Here is a 16,822-nt window from a genome sequence, read left to right as displayed (position 1 = left end):
CCCGGGGCCATCGCGCTGAAGGCCCCGGCCACCGCCGCGCCCCGCGGCCGGTTCGCTCCGCCGTTCGGCGGTGCCTCATGAAGGAGCGCGGGGAGTCCCAGCCGCCGGGTTCCCGCGGGAGGGAGCGGACGGCGGGCGGGGGCGGCACGGGGGTTCGGCCCGGCCCGCCTCGCGCCTTCCCGCCCGCGGGGGGCGCTGCCGCCCCACAGCACGGCCCCGGCGGGACGGGCGCTGCCTGCGGGGAGCTCGCGCGGTCCGACCGCGCCCGGAGGCAGCGCCGGCCCCGCCGTCGGGAGCCGCGCCGCCGGTGGCTCCGCGCCGGGAGCGGCGCCCGTTCCCGCGGAGCCCGGGCGGCGCGCGCCCGCCACGCGCAACTCCCGCGACGGGCTGCGCGTCACGTGGGCGAGCGGTGACGCGGCGCGCGGGGCCGGCGGGATGCGGCGGCGCGAGCGGCCGGTGAGCGCGCGCAGCCGGCGGGGGCGGGGGGAGGGGCGCGGCAGCGTCCGCGCGCTGCCATGGACACCGCGCGCCCGCCGTTCCCGCCCCCCCCCCCCCCCCCTCCGGTGCCAACGGCGCCGGGATCGGGAGCGCGCGCGGGGCGGCCGCCGTCCCGCCGCTCCCGGGCTGGGTGAGCCTCCCCGAGCCGTGCTCGCTCCCGGCGGCCTGGGAGGGCGCCGCTCCGGGTGCGCGGCCGGGCAGGCGGCGGGAGGCACGCGAAGCTGCGCCGGCGTTTCCGTTATCCCCGGGGCGGGCGGGAGGACGGCCCGTCCCGGGCGAGCGATAGCGCCGGCCGGCCGGGGAGGGGACGGGCGTTCCTGCGGGTGTTCTGCCGAGCGCCACCGCTGCTGGCCCCGGGAAGAGCTGCGGAGCCCCGGGCCGCGCTCCCCGCCGGGGCACCGGGAGCACCGCGGGGGCTTTTGCCAGGGGAGAGGGAAGGAAGGTAGGGAAGGTTTTGGGGCGCGCTCGGGGCCGGGGTTTAGGTCGCAGCTGTGGGAAATGGAGCAAGGCAGGACGCGCTGGCGCCGGGATGCGCGGCAGGGACGGAGCCAGCAGCCCCAGCGGTGGCGGCAGCCAGCGGGGCCCCGAGGCGCCGTGTCCTGGGCATTCCCGGGAGCGGCCGCGGCACTCAGCGCCGGAGCGCTCCCAGCCTGTTTCCCAGGAATGCCGGCTGTGCCAGGCAAGGCGCCGTTACTGACCCCCGGTGTGCGCGCCGCCGCTCTGTAGGGGTGCCCACACCGCCGTGTAGCAGTTTCCTGGAAAAGCTGCCTTGGGCTAATTAAAAGGAATATTGAAAACTCACTTGGCCAGAAATATGAATAAATAAATAATGTGTATTTGGAGCTTCAGTACGGGGGAAGAAAGATTGAAACTTCCGATAACGCATGCTTGTGAGTTCTACTTTTCCCCCTGGAGTTTAAAGCTCTAGAGGCAGAATTTTACTGTAAATATATGTGCGCAAAGAATAGTGTGCCGTTATTTTTATGGAAATACTGGGTTCTGCCTTTGAATTCAGGTATTCCTTCTATTGTGTCTTCTAAACTGTGCTTTTAAGAAGCTTAAGTTTTTGTCAAAAAAATCCAAGAAAGCTATTTTTTTTTTTTCAGGAGATAAAAGTAACTCCAGAAAAAAATGTACTAACTTTTTTTCTGGGGAAAAAAGGATTAAAAAGTATTTATTTAGTCTTGAGTGTGAAGTGTTAAAGCTCTCATCTGGGAAATAGATTTTGTGACCATAAGAGCTGCTCATATGGCAAATAGATTTTGTTTTGTTACTGTTTTAGCAGAGAAGACTTTCCATTCTGAATGCTTTCTGGTGTGCTTCAGCATGGAAGAACATTAATTGAATTATGTCATTTTGTTTCCTAAAATAGTTACTTTTGGAAAATATTTGCCTGTATTTATATAATTAATAATTATTTTATAATATTTTTTGTGTACCTCCAAATATTTCCCAATATTATGTTAGGAAACAGAAGTGAAATTCTTGTGTATCGGATACACTGCTTCTCCCTCCCCTCAGATCACATTCCTTTTTACAGAGAGATGTCTCTGTTGTGTGGTTTGTGTTTTGTGTGTTATTTTGTCAGAAATAGTTGAGTATTGAATATTTCTTGTCTTGAAAATTACCAGTGTTTCTGTGTATGGTGAGCTCTAAGTACAGTTGTGTTTTGCTGTCTTAAGGTTGTTATCATTATGGTATAATTTTTACTTTTGTTGTTTAGGGAGACTTTGGTTGGGTTTTTTCTTATTATTCATGCTTTCAGTCTTGGAAGTCTCTATGCAACATCCCAGTATTTTTGGATCATACACTTTGCATAGCTCCCAATTTTTTTTTTTTTATATTGGGTGTACTTCAGCTTTTTCATTTAGTACCTAAAATCTGCTGTGTACAGATGACATTTGCAGGTGTTTCTCTCATTGGGAAATGAGAGAATTCTGACCTGTTTTGCTGGCTCAGGCCACAGGCATGTTGAGGTCAACTGTAGTGTTTGTGTAAATGTTTTACTAGCTTGATCTCAAGTTAACTTTCAACTTCTTAAAATTCATCCTGTGGAGTTATATAAGCATGTTTCCCTGCTTGTACTGAGTAATGATAAACTCAAATTGAAATAAAACAACTTGATTGGTATTTGATGTGCCTTCATGACCCTATGACTTGCTTGAACCAGAGTCCGCTCCCGTTAGCCCGCAGCGGAGGTGAAGGAGTGCAGGCGCACTGTCTCTTGCCATGGTGCTCTGAAGGTGGTTTTCATTAGGAATCCCTGGAGTGGAATAGCTGCTGCTTCCGTCCTGCTTCAGGTCTGTGCCCAACGTGTTCATGGTCAATGCTGATTAATGCTGCTCCTTTTGAAACACAGTAACTGGGACTATTGATGGGGAGCTGTAGGCTTTAGCTTGCTGAACTGCTTCATTGCCTTAATAAGCTTGTGCTCACATAAGAATTACCCCGTTCTCGCCTTTCTGTTTGTTGTTCATTTTCTCCACCCTGTTGAGTTCTGACACCACCCAGGACTTTAAAGTTGTTTGAGAGAAACTGTTTTGAAAATGTTTTTCCTTCTCAGTAACTTATGTCTTGCCTATTTCTACCCTGAATTTTTTCTTCCATACTTTTGATTCTGTCATTCCACATTTTTTTTTCAGTTTCTGTTATACTCTGCTGATTTCTCTCTCTTGTCTCTGATTTCTTACTCTCATCTGTTGTCATTCTTCTTGTGGACATTGATTTGCTAGTGTGCTTGATTAAATGGACTTCACCAGTCATTGCAGGGGCTCAGTATGTGTTTTTCATTCTTAATGAGGGAGAGGAAAAATAAAATCCCACGATGATTGGTTGTGAGTTTATTGGGTTTTTTGGGGTTTTATTTGTCCTTAGAAGTATAAAAGGGGAAAGAAAAAAAAGTCAGGGGAAATGTAGAAAACAGAAAGTGTGCTATGGTAGCGGATATCTGAGAAGGGATAGAGAAGAGAAGCTTTGTGAGGGAATTTTACATGAGACTAAGGTTCTCATAGATCTGGTAAGGAAAGTATGAGTTAATGATGGCAGTTGCTCAGATATTTTCGGATCATCAGAGATTCTGAGGCTTACATAACTATCACATGTGCTGTTTGTAATAGGACTCTGGAGTTTGTTCTTAAGACAGGTGCTTGGGTTGTATTTGTGATAGTTCATTAAACAAAATCCTTACATTGCATGAGAATAAGAACACCTCTTTGAACCCGCTGGAAGGTGGCTCTCACTAATGCACCTTAGGTTCTGTTGAAACAGCACAGCTGCTTGGATTTTCAGTGGCGCTCCTTGCTGTTGATGAAGCAAACCTGGGTAATACCAGCTGCATCTTAGTACAAATCCATTGCTACAAAACTGCTTGGTGCTTCTCATCAAGCCTCTACAGGAGAGTGCTTCATTACAGAACTACCTATTTACTCCTTTCCACATAAAACGTGTATACTTTAGAAATTAATGCAGTTGGAGTTGTTCTGTCACAGACACTGGCCGGGGCTGTTGTCTGCTAGTGGAATTGTGGTCAGCTGTTTTCAGAGTGTGCTTCTAAGGCAGAGAGGATCGGGAGTCTCTGCTTCTGCCCACATCTCTGCATTTGTTTGAAAGGGGAGGATAAAAATAAAGGTCACAGCAGACAGGTGACCCATCTGCAGTGGACTGTGCACTTTGTGGTTCTAGGCATAGCAGAATGCTGGAGTGAGTTAGAGAGATGCCTGAGCAATGTGATGTTTTTGCCAGGAATGGGTAAAAGTTAATCTCCCTTTGCTGTAACTGGGAACAAAGGTGAAGAAAGGAAATAATAAAAATCTTACAAGGGCTGAATCTGGGATAAAAGGTAGTGGAGTATAAGTGCTTTCTGGGCGTGGGAGAAAGGTGTGAGGAAATAGAGGCTATAGCAAACTCTCGTAGAAAGGAGAGGAGAGGATTTAAGAATGACTTACATTCATGTAGGATAGAGACAGCAAGTAAAGATTTTGAGAGAATGAACATGGTGGGGCTGAGCAGATTGCTAAAAGACAGTCAAATGTAAGAGCAAGCAGTGGGCAGGGGTCTGGGCAGAGCTGATGAACAACCATATAAAGTAGAATATGCAGTGCTGTGGGTGGATGCATGTGTTACCAAGTGTCTGGAAAGTGATAAGGAGCTGTTTGCACCTTCTGTGTGTGGAGTGCTCTGTGTGTAGGCTGGTGCAGGTGATACTGCATATGGTGGGACATCTGGCCACATGCTCTTTTCTTCTCTTAAAGATGCCTATATATTCTCCTCCTTGATTTCTGTGCCCATGTCTTTTATTAGCATATCTTAGGAAAAATACATGCAAAGGGATAGGTGTTAAGGGACGGTGTAGTTGTATATTGATATCCAATACTGTATAACACAGCTTTGGGGCTTTGGCTTGTAAAACTGTTGTTAGAAGCTCTGTTAGTAACCTGAGTGTTTGGGGCAACTGCTTTAGGTTTGCAAGAGTGTGTGGGTTTTGCTATGATTTTTTTTGTTGTTGTTTGTAATTCTAAAAATAAAAACCAAACCAAAAATACAGAGAAGAAAAATATGAAAAAATACTGAGAGGCAGAGCTCAGGTGCATTTCAGTTCAGCCCCTCTGGTGCAGCTCAGGCTTTTCTTGGAGATGGGGATGCTGCTGGAAGGATATGCCTCCATTGCCTCTGTGTGCTAATCTCGGCAGCTGTTCTTAGCCTGAGATGAAATTCTCTTTGTTTGTGACTCTGAATAACACTTGTGTTCTGCCACAGCATCTCAAGTGTGTAAATGTTAAAGTGGTTCTGCCCAGAGTTCCCCTCTAGCAATGCTTAGTTTCAGATAATATTTGGGCTTTTGGGAGGAGGTACTGGAGACTCTGAATGTTGAAAATCTGCAAGACAAATAAGTAAATTGTATAAAAGTCAAAACTAGAAATATTGGAAAGCAAACGACCCCATCTCTTCTGTGCTTGGGAAATGGAGAAACCTTTCCTCTGAAAGAACAAATTAGTTAGATGTAATTGTCGCACTAAGTGCAATAAAACGGCTCTTTTTGGGTGAGGTGCTGGAAAGCACCTAAAGGGAGAGTGTATGTATACCGAATGATTTATTTATTTTCTTTTTTAACTTTTAGAGTTTTAAAGGAGAGAGCTTTTGGTAATTTCAATTCCTTCTTTCTTTCTTTTTTTTCTTTTAAATTCTTCAGGACTTTCTGCAGCCCGGTGGTTGACACATGCTTGACAGCCTCAAGAGGTCCTGGCAAGATGGCATCTTCCAGACTTCCCATCTTTATAGCATTGGCATTTTCCTCTTTGCCCTTTGTTCTTTCACATTCAAATAGGGAAATGTGGTTTCAGGATTTCTTATCACCTAATACGTGTCCTATAAATGCCAAAGCAAACACTTTTTATGGCATCATGTTTGACGCAGGAAGCACTGGAACCCGCATTCATATTTACACCTTTGTGCAGAAGAGCCCAGGTAAGACCCCCATGTATGTTGACTTATCTTCTCAAAACAGTTTTGTTTTTTGCCAGCTCAGCATTTGGGAGCAGCTGAAAATTTCTAGAGTTTGTCCTTCAAATGGTCCTCCTGCAGGTGTTTATTGTCCATTTGTCTTGGTGTTTTGCTGTGTAAATACCTTTTTTGTAGGTCTTTTGAGTCTCAGTGATACAATTCTGGGTATATTGGAGAATTTGAAGTTTTCAAACATTTTCATCTATGCAGCTGCTTAAAAGGAATATCTCATTGAGATGAAAAGATACTTATGCTGGTTTTGTCAGGTTGCATGTTACCTTAAATTTTATCAAGAGATACTTGAATTCTGCATATATTTACATCACATTTTGTAGCAAATTAAAATCAGGAAATTAGAGTTATTAAGTACTGAAGGTTTGAGCCATTTCCAGAAGTGTGCTGAGATGCACCACACTCCAGCGTATCTGGTCTTCACATGTTGCAGAGGTGCCCAATTTTGGCTGCACGTGCAACAGGATTCAGGAGGATGAAGTAGCTTGGGTACAGTGAGCTAGCAGGTTTGCAAAGGTTGAAGACTGGTTGCTGAGACATGGTACTTGTGTGTCTTTTCATGACTTCATCCATAGTTTGGAATGACTGGTACAAGGTCCAGTTCTGTTGGACTCAGCCTGGCTTGCAATGTGCAATACTCAGGGATAGCTTCTACACCCAGACTGCTCTGGGAGCAGTGGTCAGACTTGTTTGGCTTCTCAGCCAAGTACTTGAGCACAGTCAGCTCTGATCTAGCTGAGTTGGATGAATCACCTAAAGATAATTGGGAATTGATGGTGTGTGTCTCAATATGCACTAGTATTTCACAAGTAGCTTAAGGCAGAAAGGGAAAGAAATTTATTAAGAATAGGCAACAGTTAGGCTGCATTGTTGTAACTTAGTGTAGTTCGCAAATGCTAAATTAACATATTTTTCATTATAACAACATGTTATTATGAACTTGGAGGATACGAGGGCAAGTTTCTGCTAAATATGTTCCTGAAGTGAAGGAGCAAGGCTTGTTTCAGGAAGGGAATAATCTTGTTTGCAAGGAGAATCAAGGATAGTCACTTCACAGGAGTTGAGGGTAACCTTTTGGAAATTAAAAAATAAAATTTGAATTGTTGACTGTATCATATTATGTTTTGTTTGTGCAGAAAACCTTCCAGAGGTGGAAGGGGAAATCTTTGAGTCTGTGAAGCCGGGTCTGTCTGCATATGCTGATCAGCCTGAAAAGGTAAGACTGGCCTTAATTCCCTGGGAGTTGGTCGTGCTTCTGTTACATCATTTAGATTCTACCAAGTTCAAGTATTACTGATTGCAATTGCAAAAAGTCAAGAAGAAATGTAAAAGTTCTGCTGCTGTCTGTCTAAACTTGTTCTTCTACTTTTGTGAGCTAAGTTCAATGTGGTGAAATAGGAGCTGGTGTTTTACATATTTCATCAGTAGAACAGTGGCTTAATTAATTGCTTAAATGTTTATATAACTAGACTATATGCCTTAGAGAATTTCAAAGACAAAGTGATTTTTGTCTCTAGCAGCATCCATATTCAGTGTTTATTTCTGCTACAGCTACCTCAAATATGAGTAGATGCTCATATTTGTAATATGAGCAAATGCAATATGAGTAAATACTCTGTCCCATTTACAATAATTTTCTCAGTTCTGAAGTAAGCTGTCACTTTCCAGACCTCCTGCACTGACAGGACGCTCTTTCACAAACTAAGGGAGGTGCCAGAGAAATGATAGATAGAGACACTATTTGGTGTGCTTTAGCAGTCTTGAAGTTGTAGGCTAGCATTACAGGGATTTCAAGTTTCTCATTTTCCTCAGTTGGATTCCATGCTACTGGAATCTGAATGTGACACTTTATGGAAGAGTGAATGGATCTGGGATTTTTTAAAAGCTTTTATAAGGTCACCTATGATTCCAGTAAAACTTGTTTGTTGGGTAGGAGAGGAGAATTCAGCCCAAAAGAAATTTCTAGGCATTTCACAGGAGAATGTTCATTGCTAATGCCAAACTGTGATTGTTAGAGCAGTGGAACTAATTGAGAGCCATAAGTGATATCTGTACCTTGTGTGGTAACCATTGCACAGCTGGCATTTTAATTACAATATTTGCAATGGACACACTTGGAATTCTTATGTTGCATTTAGTGAAATCTACAGATATTTTCCCTTGCTTTGGTAGCCTCACAGTCAGTAATTGCACCATTTAGTTTCATCATACTGCAAAATGTTTAGGTTTATCAGGTAATCAGTTCCCTCGCCTTCCTCCATCCTTTCAAACAAATCTTCCACAAACAATCATATTTGTCTTCCCTAAAATATATTTATTAATACACCTTCATTCCAATGCAGACATTCTGTTTAATGTTCTAATGAGATGTCTGGCATGGTTTTTGTACTTACTTTGGGTATGGGTATCTTCTGCTAGTGAATACTGTTCTCACAAGTTTTGAGGGGAAACTGAGAGGCCTTTTCTCTAACAGGCCTGTAGGAGGAAGCCATATGAAAAACATATTTTTCCTTTTAGGGTGCTGAAACTGTCAAAGCATTGCTTGACATGGCCGTAGATGCTGTGCCACCTCATCTCTGGAAAAAGACCCCAGTAGTGTTAAAAGCCACGGCTGGACTTCGCTTGCTGTCAGAGGAGAAAGCTCAGGCTCTGCTTTCAGAGGTAGTACTAAGTAGTTTTGGATGCACTGGTATTGTTCTCCCTGTTTCATATTTTTTTTTCATTTAGTTCTCTATTCTGTTTAGCATAAGAGAATTTCATATATGAAAAGAGACTGTAATCCCCTAATAGCATGAAACTCACTGAGTATCTTGTCTGGTCTTGAAATTCTGTGTTTGCTGTGGTGGAAGGCATGGAGAGAGACCTACAATACTTCTTTTCTTTCTTTGCTAGCCCCTACTTCACCCACTTGTCTTAGTTTCTGCTGCTGTGTAAAACAAAATTTTGTCGCCCTCAGAGCAGAACAAGACCCTGAAGACCAGGAATTCTAATCACTGTTTCTTTCCTCAGGTGAAAGAAGTCTTTGAAGAATCACCATTCCTTGTTCCAGAGGACAGTGTTGGCATCATGGATGGATCTCATGAAGGTTTGTTTTAGGAGGGGTAAAAAGTAAAAGCAAAGAGAAATGGGAAAAAGAGGCATATCTTAGGAACATGAGAGGGAAAGAGAAGCGGTCCCTAAACAAAACAGAAAAAATAAAAGGTTTCTGGCCCTGTTTGAAACAATGAAATCCTGCCTTTCTGAGGTGGTGTTCATTACTTGGTCACCTGTTAGATTAGAAATGCAGATACACAAAGAGATTTCACAAGTTTCAGAACAAAACTTTGTCTCGGCAATAAGCATTGCCTGATGCAGGCTGACCAGCTGAAGCCTGCTCCTGGAACTGGTGCAAAAGAGGTGGTGTCCACCTCTGAAAGGCTACATAACAATATATAGCAAGATGGGAAGCTTATGTAAAGTGCCCTGTAAATTCTGCAATATCAGCATTAAAAATAATCTATTATGATCAGCTCAGCAATTTTCAATCTAAAATTTGGAGGACTGTGAATATTAGAGGAGAATGAAGGATAATTGGCAGGTATTAAAAATAGATAACTAAATAATAAAATGGTAAGTTAAAAATATTCCATTGGGAAAAATACTGCTAGTAAATAGCAAGCAAGTACTGTAAAATATAAGAAAAGGTGAAATAGGTTTGGAGTGAGCAATGATTCTGCAGTGCAGAGAAAAGCACAGTAACATTATGTCTACATATCCAGACATACTACCTTGGAGAATGGGCAAGTAATAATCATCTGTATGGATGCCTGATGAAAAGAGCCATCCTGTCATGTTATGTTCAATTCAGAGCACTTCCTTATGGCAGATAAATTGCCACTTTGGAAGGTGTTGAAGGAAAGCAAGAATGATCACAGTGCTTTAAACAACTAATAAATGGAGGAAGATTAAAGAAAAAAATCTGTCCACATGGGCCGAGAGAAAAGGGGCAGTATCATAAAGTCTTCAAGTATTTGATAAGTTAATAGTTTGTCACTATGGATTAATGAATGAATTGTACAGTAGGGAAAACTGTTTTGTTGACAGGGGCAATAAGGCATAATAGAGCACGAGGTAGCCTGCCAAGTTTATTTAAAATCCCTTCCACTTCTACTGTCACATGTTTGCCTATGTTTGGGTGAGAATCATGTAGGTGTCAAGCAAGCCACTGAAGTCAAAGGAGCTGTTTGTGTTTTACTGGTTGCTGCTCTGTCTGTACTGTAATTATAGAAACTTTAAGATTAAAACACAGAGTGGTGTGAATGCAGTTTTCAGATTAGGAATTGAAATGCTGGCCTGCAAAAACAGGCCTAAAGAAACTTGTGCATTGTGTCAGCTCATTACTTCTTTGTGCGTTGTTTGGATAATAGATATGATTTATGTGTGCTGCAGTTGCATGGATATTACAAAGTCCTACTTATTTTAGCTCATGAGACTTGTATGAATCAATAATGCATCATATAATTTAATTATGAGTTTGAATTAATCTCTGACGTCTGGGGTGGTTGGGTTAAGTTAGTAACCATTTCCAGGTAAGTAAATAACCTGTGGGGGGCTGGTAACAGTGGGCAGGAGATTTAGGAAGTATTTAATGGTAACTGGTTTTTTTATTTTTTTTTTCACTCATTGCAGGAATTTTAGCCTGGATCACTGTGAACTTTTTGACAGGTAGTTAATTTTACATAGTTACTCTAAACTAGAACTTGAGTATCTTCTGTGGAGGTGATCACCTTAAGTTCCTCTGCCTTGGCCATGCTTTTCCTCCCTGCTCTCTCTCCTGTGCTTAAGCAATGGATTGCCTTGGGCAGACTGTGTTCCAGAGTCTGTAGTAAGAAGGAGACATCTTAACCCTGAAGGTGCCAGAATTTACTTGGATCTTGGAGGCACTGGCAGGCTGGTTTCCCTAACGTGCTTTGGGGAGTGGTACTGCTAACGTGTGGGAAACAAGGCCTTGCAGTGTTCTTCATCCCAGTGTTTGCTGTGCAACTACAGTGCTGCTGCAGGGCACGGTGCCTTAGCACTACTGGCTCTAAGAGCGTCAGGGAGGGCGGTCTAGTGAAAAGATAATCAATACTCTAGCAGGTAGATTAGCAAGCAAAAAAGCTGCTCTGGGTGAAGAGAAATTACAATAGCTGGTTTGGCTCTTACTGCCCTTCCTTTACCTGCTTTTGCCCAGCTATATGGTGGTTACAGAATTTGTGTACTCTCCCTGACAGTCTTCTGCAGGAGATACTTTGTCTCTTACTTTCAGCTTTTGCTTGATACCTGGAGATTTATCTGCTTTTGTTTCTTTGGAGGAGAGATTGGAATCAAGGTAGAAAGTCTGTGAATCATTCCATAATACCTTCTGTTTGCCTGCCTGTTCTCTCAGAGTTTTTTTCTTTGAAGGGCAGCTCAGCCCTCCTTGTATTGCTGTGATACTGTGATCCCCTGGTGGCTGCCTGAACATCCACACAGCGTCTGCATTTCAGCATTTGCGCACTTGGGGCTGTTCTGAGCACGGTGTTGTTTGCAGGGCAGCTGTCTGGCCAGAACCAGCAAACTGTTGGGATTCTGGACTTGGGAGGAGCCTCAACCCAGATCACATTCCTGCCACGGTTTGAGGTGAGGAGTGGTTAAAAGTGCGTGGGTTGGGACTGCAAGGCTGGTGGAGAGACCTGAGCGCTGCTGCACTCTCTGATACCAGTTTGTCAGCAGTGCTGCAAGCAGAACATCCGTGGTTTACAGAACATCTGTATTTCTGTTCCCTTTGAGATCGCAGTTGGCTGATAGGTGCTTGCAAGAAAGGAGCCTGAATAATGAGGAAATAAAAAGAAAGCAAATGAGTAAAACCAGAAAGAAACGGCTTTTGTTTTCCAGACTTGGCTGGGAAAGCCTCATCAATATTGATATTGCTGTGGATTCAACAAATGTAGAACATTTCTAGGTAGTATTCTTGACTATTAGAAGAAATGCAGGGGCTGGTCTATCTTTTTTTTTTCCTCATTCCCATCAGATCTTCAGTAATTTTTGGAGGGGAAGAGTGTCATATGGGATAAATTTCTTTAATAGCAGCACAGTCAGTTCTCTTGTTTTCTTACAATTTCTTCTCATTCCTTTTGAACATTCTGCTCTCTGTCCCTCAGACACCTGTGCTGAATTTCTTAGTACTTCTATAGCTGTTTAGAAACAGTTTGAACTGGGACCCAAGTTTGCAGTTTGCATGAGAAAATTACATTCTGTACCTTCATATTGTGATGTGTTTATGTCACTCTTTCTGAAGGAGTAATTTGTTTAATATTTTTTTAATAGAACTTGAGATTCTCAAAGGATGTTTGGTGACCACAAAACACATGGCTTTCACATCAGGATGTTTTAATTCTGCAATTGTGTGTTATGATGAAACATGACATGCAACCTTATCCTGTTCAGCAAAGCCTCAAGTATACTCTGGGCTTGTCTTCTGTTTTGTGTTGATAACACCTGCTAAAGTGGGCACTGGACCAACAGGAAAGGGTGTTGTCAGGCTTTTGGAGCATAAATAGAACTGTGAAATAGGCTGAACTGCAGCTCAGGATTCAAATGTCCCCTTCAAGCCTTGCAGGAAAAGGCCTGGAGTGTTTGCTGCTGACCAGGACTAATGGTGTGAATTTGTAGGGCAGTGTGAAGTCAAGGTTCATGCTGCCTGCTTGTACACTATGTCTGCTTCTCACTGGTGTTGTCAAGTTCAAATAAATAAGCTCAGTATGTTCTTGGGAGTTTTTCCCATCTGACAGAATTAGTGGGGATACTTCCTTTGATTTGCAGTGGAGATATTTCCTTCCTGCAATGCAAGTTAGTCACATGCTTGCTCTTGTATTAGTTTGGAACAAAATACTGTCGTAGTAAGAAATTGGTTAATTAAATATGAATTACAAGCAAGTAGAGAACATATAGTGACAACTGCATGGAACTGATTTTAATTTCATGGCATTATTGCCAAAGCTAAAAGCAACTGAAAACCAATCATAGTAATTATGAAATTGTCTGTCTGGTGTCTGCCTCATTTTTGTGAAAGTAGGGCATAAAAAAAGACAGTTGTTTTCTCCAAAGTAATTTTTTGAGACTCTCTCCTTTTATTAGTTTTTGTAATGTAAGGTTTAGAAACAGAACTCAAAATATGACAGTCTGTGTGTATGAGGCCAAGGATATGACTGCCATTTCAGTGATAATCAACTTGAGACCCAAAACAAAGTTTGATTTGTATTTGCTCAGGAGAAGCTCAAGCTAAATACTGTCAAATTCCTTTCAGCTTTGAGCAGGCTTCTGTCTAGGACTCTAGAAAAAATAACCCAGATCTGGATCCCCTTACTTGCATGGTGACTGCAGGACTATGCAGCTTCAGTTCTCAGGGATTCTGCTACTTGGCCCAGAATAATGGTTGATGATAAAGTGAATGAAAGTGCACGGAGCCAGGAAGGGGTGGGAGGATGAGGCTATGAGAGGAAAGACAGAAACTGAGACTGAGAGCTCAGGGAGTGGAGACTAAGAAGCAGTAAATGATTGCTGAAGTGGTTCAGCCTTAGAAGAGTGTGAGTTAGTCTGTCAGGAAGGTAGGGCAGGGTACCAGTGGGATGGAGGTGTGCACAGAGGGTAGACTGAAAGGAAGAAACTGGAGGTGGTGAGACAAGAGGCTAATTTAGGTGAAGCAGCCCTAAGACTGGGAGTGAGTGGTCACAGTGTTTCCTTGAGTACAGCAAGACATTTGACATGGTGAAAAAGGGGCCTATACCTTGTATTTTTAATTCTTCTGAGTACCTCAGTTTAGGTGCCTAGTGTGACTTGAAAAAGTTCATAGCATTTGTAGTGCAGTGAAGTACAAGGTAGTTCAGTGTAGCTGATTTCGATGGGCACTTTCTACATGTAGAGTAACATGTAAGTATTCTAGAAAAATTCAGGTTACATGAATTAGAAAGTGTTTTCATCCTGATCTGTTGTGTTTCCCTGTTATACATTGAAGTAACACAAATATGCATCTAAATAAAATCAGTGTTAAAAGCTGCAGATATTACAGCAGTGGCAACATTGGAAAGCTGTACTTTGTTTTCAAAGCTGATCAGATGAGTGTGCAGTAAACTGTATGGGTATATCTGTGATATTACATTAAGATTGGTCATTCTTTATTGCATAATATAAACTGAAACATTTTTTTCTTTTACTTAACTTGTAGGAGACTCTGAAGGAAACCCCTGAGGATTATCTTACCTCATTTGAAATGTTTAATAGTACATACAAGCTCTATACCCACAGGTGAGGAGCAAAAGACTGCTATTTCCACTGGGGAAATAAGTCTTTTTGCAGCCCCTGAGCTAACAGCCACATCATCCTGGTACCAGCAGCAGATACCATGACTTTTTTACTACTTATCTGCATGGAACAGTAGAAGTGGAACATGACATAGGTTGGCTGGAAACATTCCAGGATCGTGGTTAATGTCACTGAAAGGGAATATTAGGCAGTCTGTCAAATGAAGAGACAGCATTGTGAACCCATATTTAAGGAGAAGAATTCTTATTACTGGATTCAAGCCAAATATTCTGAAACAAGCAGAAATACAGATATTGTGCCAGTAGTCAGAACTAAAAATGATCAGAGATTTGGAAAGAGAACTTTCCTGAGACTTGGTGGAGTGAACATGACCATCTCAGCCAGTTATAGAATCTGCTTACTTGACAGCAGAGCTGTTTGAATAGTCATCCTGTCCTACTTCTTACATTTGCTGATGTAACTGACTGCTGTAATCATCATTACAGTCCACTAGATCACCTAAAATAACTGGGATTGAAAAATCAGCTCTTAAAAATTGAGAGAGAGCTGGAGGTTAGTTTAACTCTGAATATTCTGGAAACTTTTAAAATTACATGACTACTTAAAATTGATAAGTAGCCAAACGCAGAGGCGGGAATGAAAGGGTCAACAGGATTCTAATCTAGCTGTGTTGCTGCAATGTGTGATGACATTCTCGTAAGGATCATTCATATTCTAGCTTATAATGAATGTAGCAGTTACCTGTGGAGTCAAACCAGGTGAATCTCACACAAAGCCACGGTTCCTATTTTGTGGGAGGTTGTGCACTCTGCCCTAAGAGCACATAATTTTGTGTGTGTTACATAGGAGTGGCTGCCCTATTCTCCATGCACTCAGCACATTTTTAAGGTGGTGGTTTCTTGCTTTTCATTACCATTTTGTATAAATGCCACATCAGCTCTAAGCACGTCCTGCAGTTTTAGATTCACCCATTTTACACCTCCTTGTATTTCTTAGGTTTGTGTCACTCTTTCGGCCCTCAAGAGTTGCTCCAGCAAAGGGAAAGCAAAGTTGTTTCAGCTCTCTATTTTAGAGAGGGAGCCTTGTGGAAATCAGAGGAAGGAAATTTGGTTTGGGTGTTCCAGGACTTAGGAAGAGGGCTATGGGTAAAGCATATCAGATGTGCAGGAATCAAAGACTATAATGTCTGTCTTTTGTTGTTCACAGCTATTTGGGGTTTGGACTAAAAGCTGCAAGACTGGCAACGCTTGGAGCTTTGAATATGGAAGGTATGTTCATATACTAAAACATTTAAGATTTATGAAGAGATGCTTAAGACTTAGCCTTGTGTCAGCAGTCCATTTCCTGTGTATCTTCACTTCTGTATCTTGTGCTTTTCTATGTTGCTGATGGTATATATTTGTCTGAAAACAGCTACCACTTGTTAAGGGATTGTCTTGTGAGAGAGCTGCTTTTCCCTATTTTTGAGATCAGCCAGCAGTGACATTCAAGTGCAAATTCCGGAAATGCACATGTGGGAGCATATAAACACCATGGCCAGCCACAAACACACAGCTTTACAGGCATCCACAGAAGCATAAGCAGCATGAGCAGATCCTTTTCCTTAGGTTGCTGCTTAGGCCAAACCCACTTTGTAGGCCCCTCTGGTGTCTGCCTGGCCTGTGGTGTTCCCCAGACTTGTGTGCACTGCCCTAGTCTAGATGGAAGCCCACAAGCACATCATGTGCTCTCACTCAGTAACTTGAGTGCATACTCACATTCCTGAGTCTTTCCAGTCCCTCACACAGAGCTTGGGCCTTTTGTCTAGTCTCTGGCCAGGACCTGGGGTCTTTCTGCCTTCTGGATTCTTACTTGACAACTAGATGGACTTGTGATAATTACTGGCATGTACTCAAATCAAAAATAGTTGGTAGGGATTAAGAAGATAGGACAGACTGCAATGATTGGTCTCAAGGCTCAGACAGAAAAGCACATGGACCAGCTGCCTGCTTACTTGTGACCATCTTCTTTTATAGTCCCCTCTGGTTTGCCATACCTGCAGTTCCCTGATCCCTTAATTCCCGCTTTTCCCAGCCTTTGAGCCTTTCCCTAAGCATCCCATAGCAAATATTGCAGTCCCAGAGTCTGCCTCAAGCACACTGTTAGAAACTTGCTTTTTCTGTAAGACCTGTGTGTGCAGCAATAATCATGTTTTGTTCTTATCAGTTACAGTATTTCTAGTTAAACCCCTCAAAGGTACATTCAGTAGATCCTGTAGTGGCCATTGATCTCTGTCTTAGGAGGTTTTCTCTTCATTTCTCAGTTGCTTTGTTTGTCTTAGTTATCTGCTGTCATAAAGGTTTGTGCATCTGTGTGTTTATTACCTCTCATTTATTTTCTTTTGTGGTGAATAGCCATTATCCAGAGACCCTTGTACCATTAATCTCATTAAGAAATGACAAGCCTGGCTGCTCTGCTGTTTGCAGGACAAAATGGACACAACTTTTCCAGA

The 16,822-nt window shown here is 43.0% G+C and overlaps 1 protein-coding gene across 7 annotated transcripts in view; it reads left to right on the top strand.

The window, feature by feature from the left end:
- The first annotated feature begins 312 nt into the window (after positions 1-312).
- ENTPD5 (ectonucleoside triphosphate diphosphohydrolase 5 (inactive)) overlaps positions 313-16,822 on the top strand; it is a 30,397-nt gene continuing 13,887 nt past the window's right edge. For 2 of the 7 annotated variants that reach the window (XR_012056415.1, XR_012056416.1), the window contains exons 1-10: positions 800-940; positions 2,669-2,798; positions 5,687-5,961; positions 7,146-7,225; positions 8,527-8,670; positions 9,019-9,094; positions 10,678-10,713; positions 11,561-11,649; positions 14,234-14,313; positions 15,538-15,599. Coding sequence is in view for 5 of the 7 variants with exons in the window: in XM_072930247.1 (XP_072786348.1) it covers positions 5,745-5,961; positions 7,146-7,225; positions 8,527-8,670; positions 9,019-9,094; positions 10,678-10,713; positions 11,561-11,649; positions 14,234-14,313; positions 15,538-15,599 (784 nt within the window). In the remaining 2 variants the exon portion in view is untranslated. The other 5 variants (XM_041716423.2, XM_030273162.4, XM_072930247.1 and 2 more) reach the window with 5 other exon arrangements.

Source organism: Taeniopygia guttata, chromosome 5 (genome assembly GCF_048771995.1).
Source record: "Taeniopygia guttata chromosome 5, bTaeGut7.mat, whole genome shotgun sequence".
Lineage (NCBI taxonomy): Eukaryota > Metazoa > Chordata > Aves > Passeriformes > Estrildidae > Taeniopygia > Taeniopygia guttata.
Note: the sequence above shows the minus strand (reverse complement) of the source record. Positions and strands in the feature narration are given on the sequence as shown.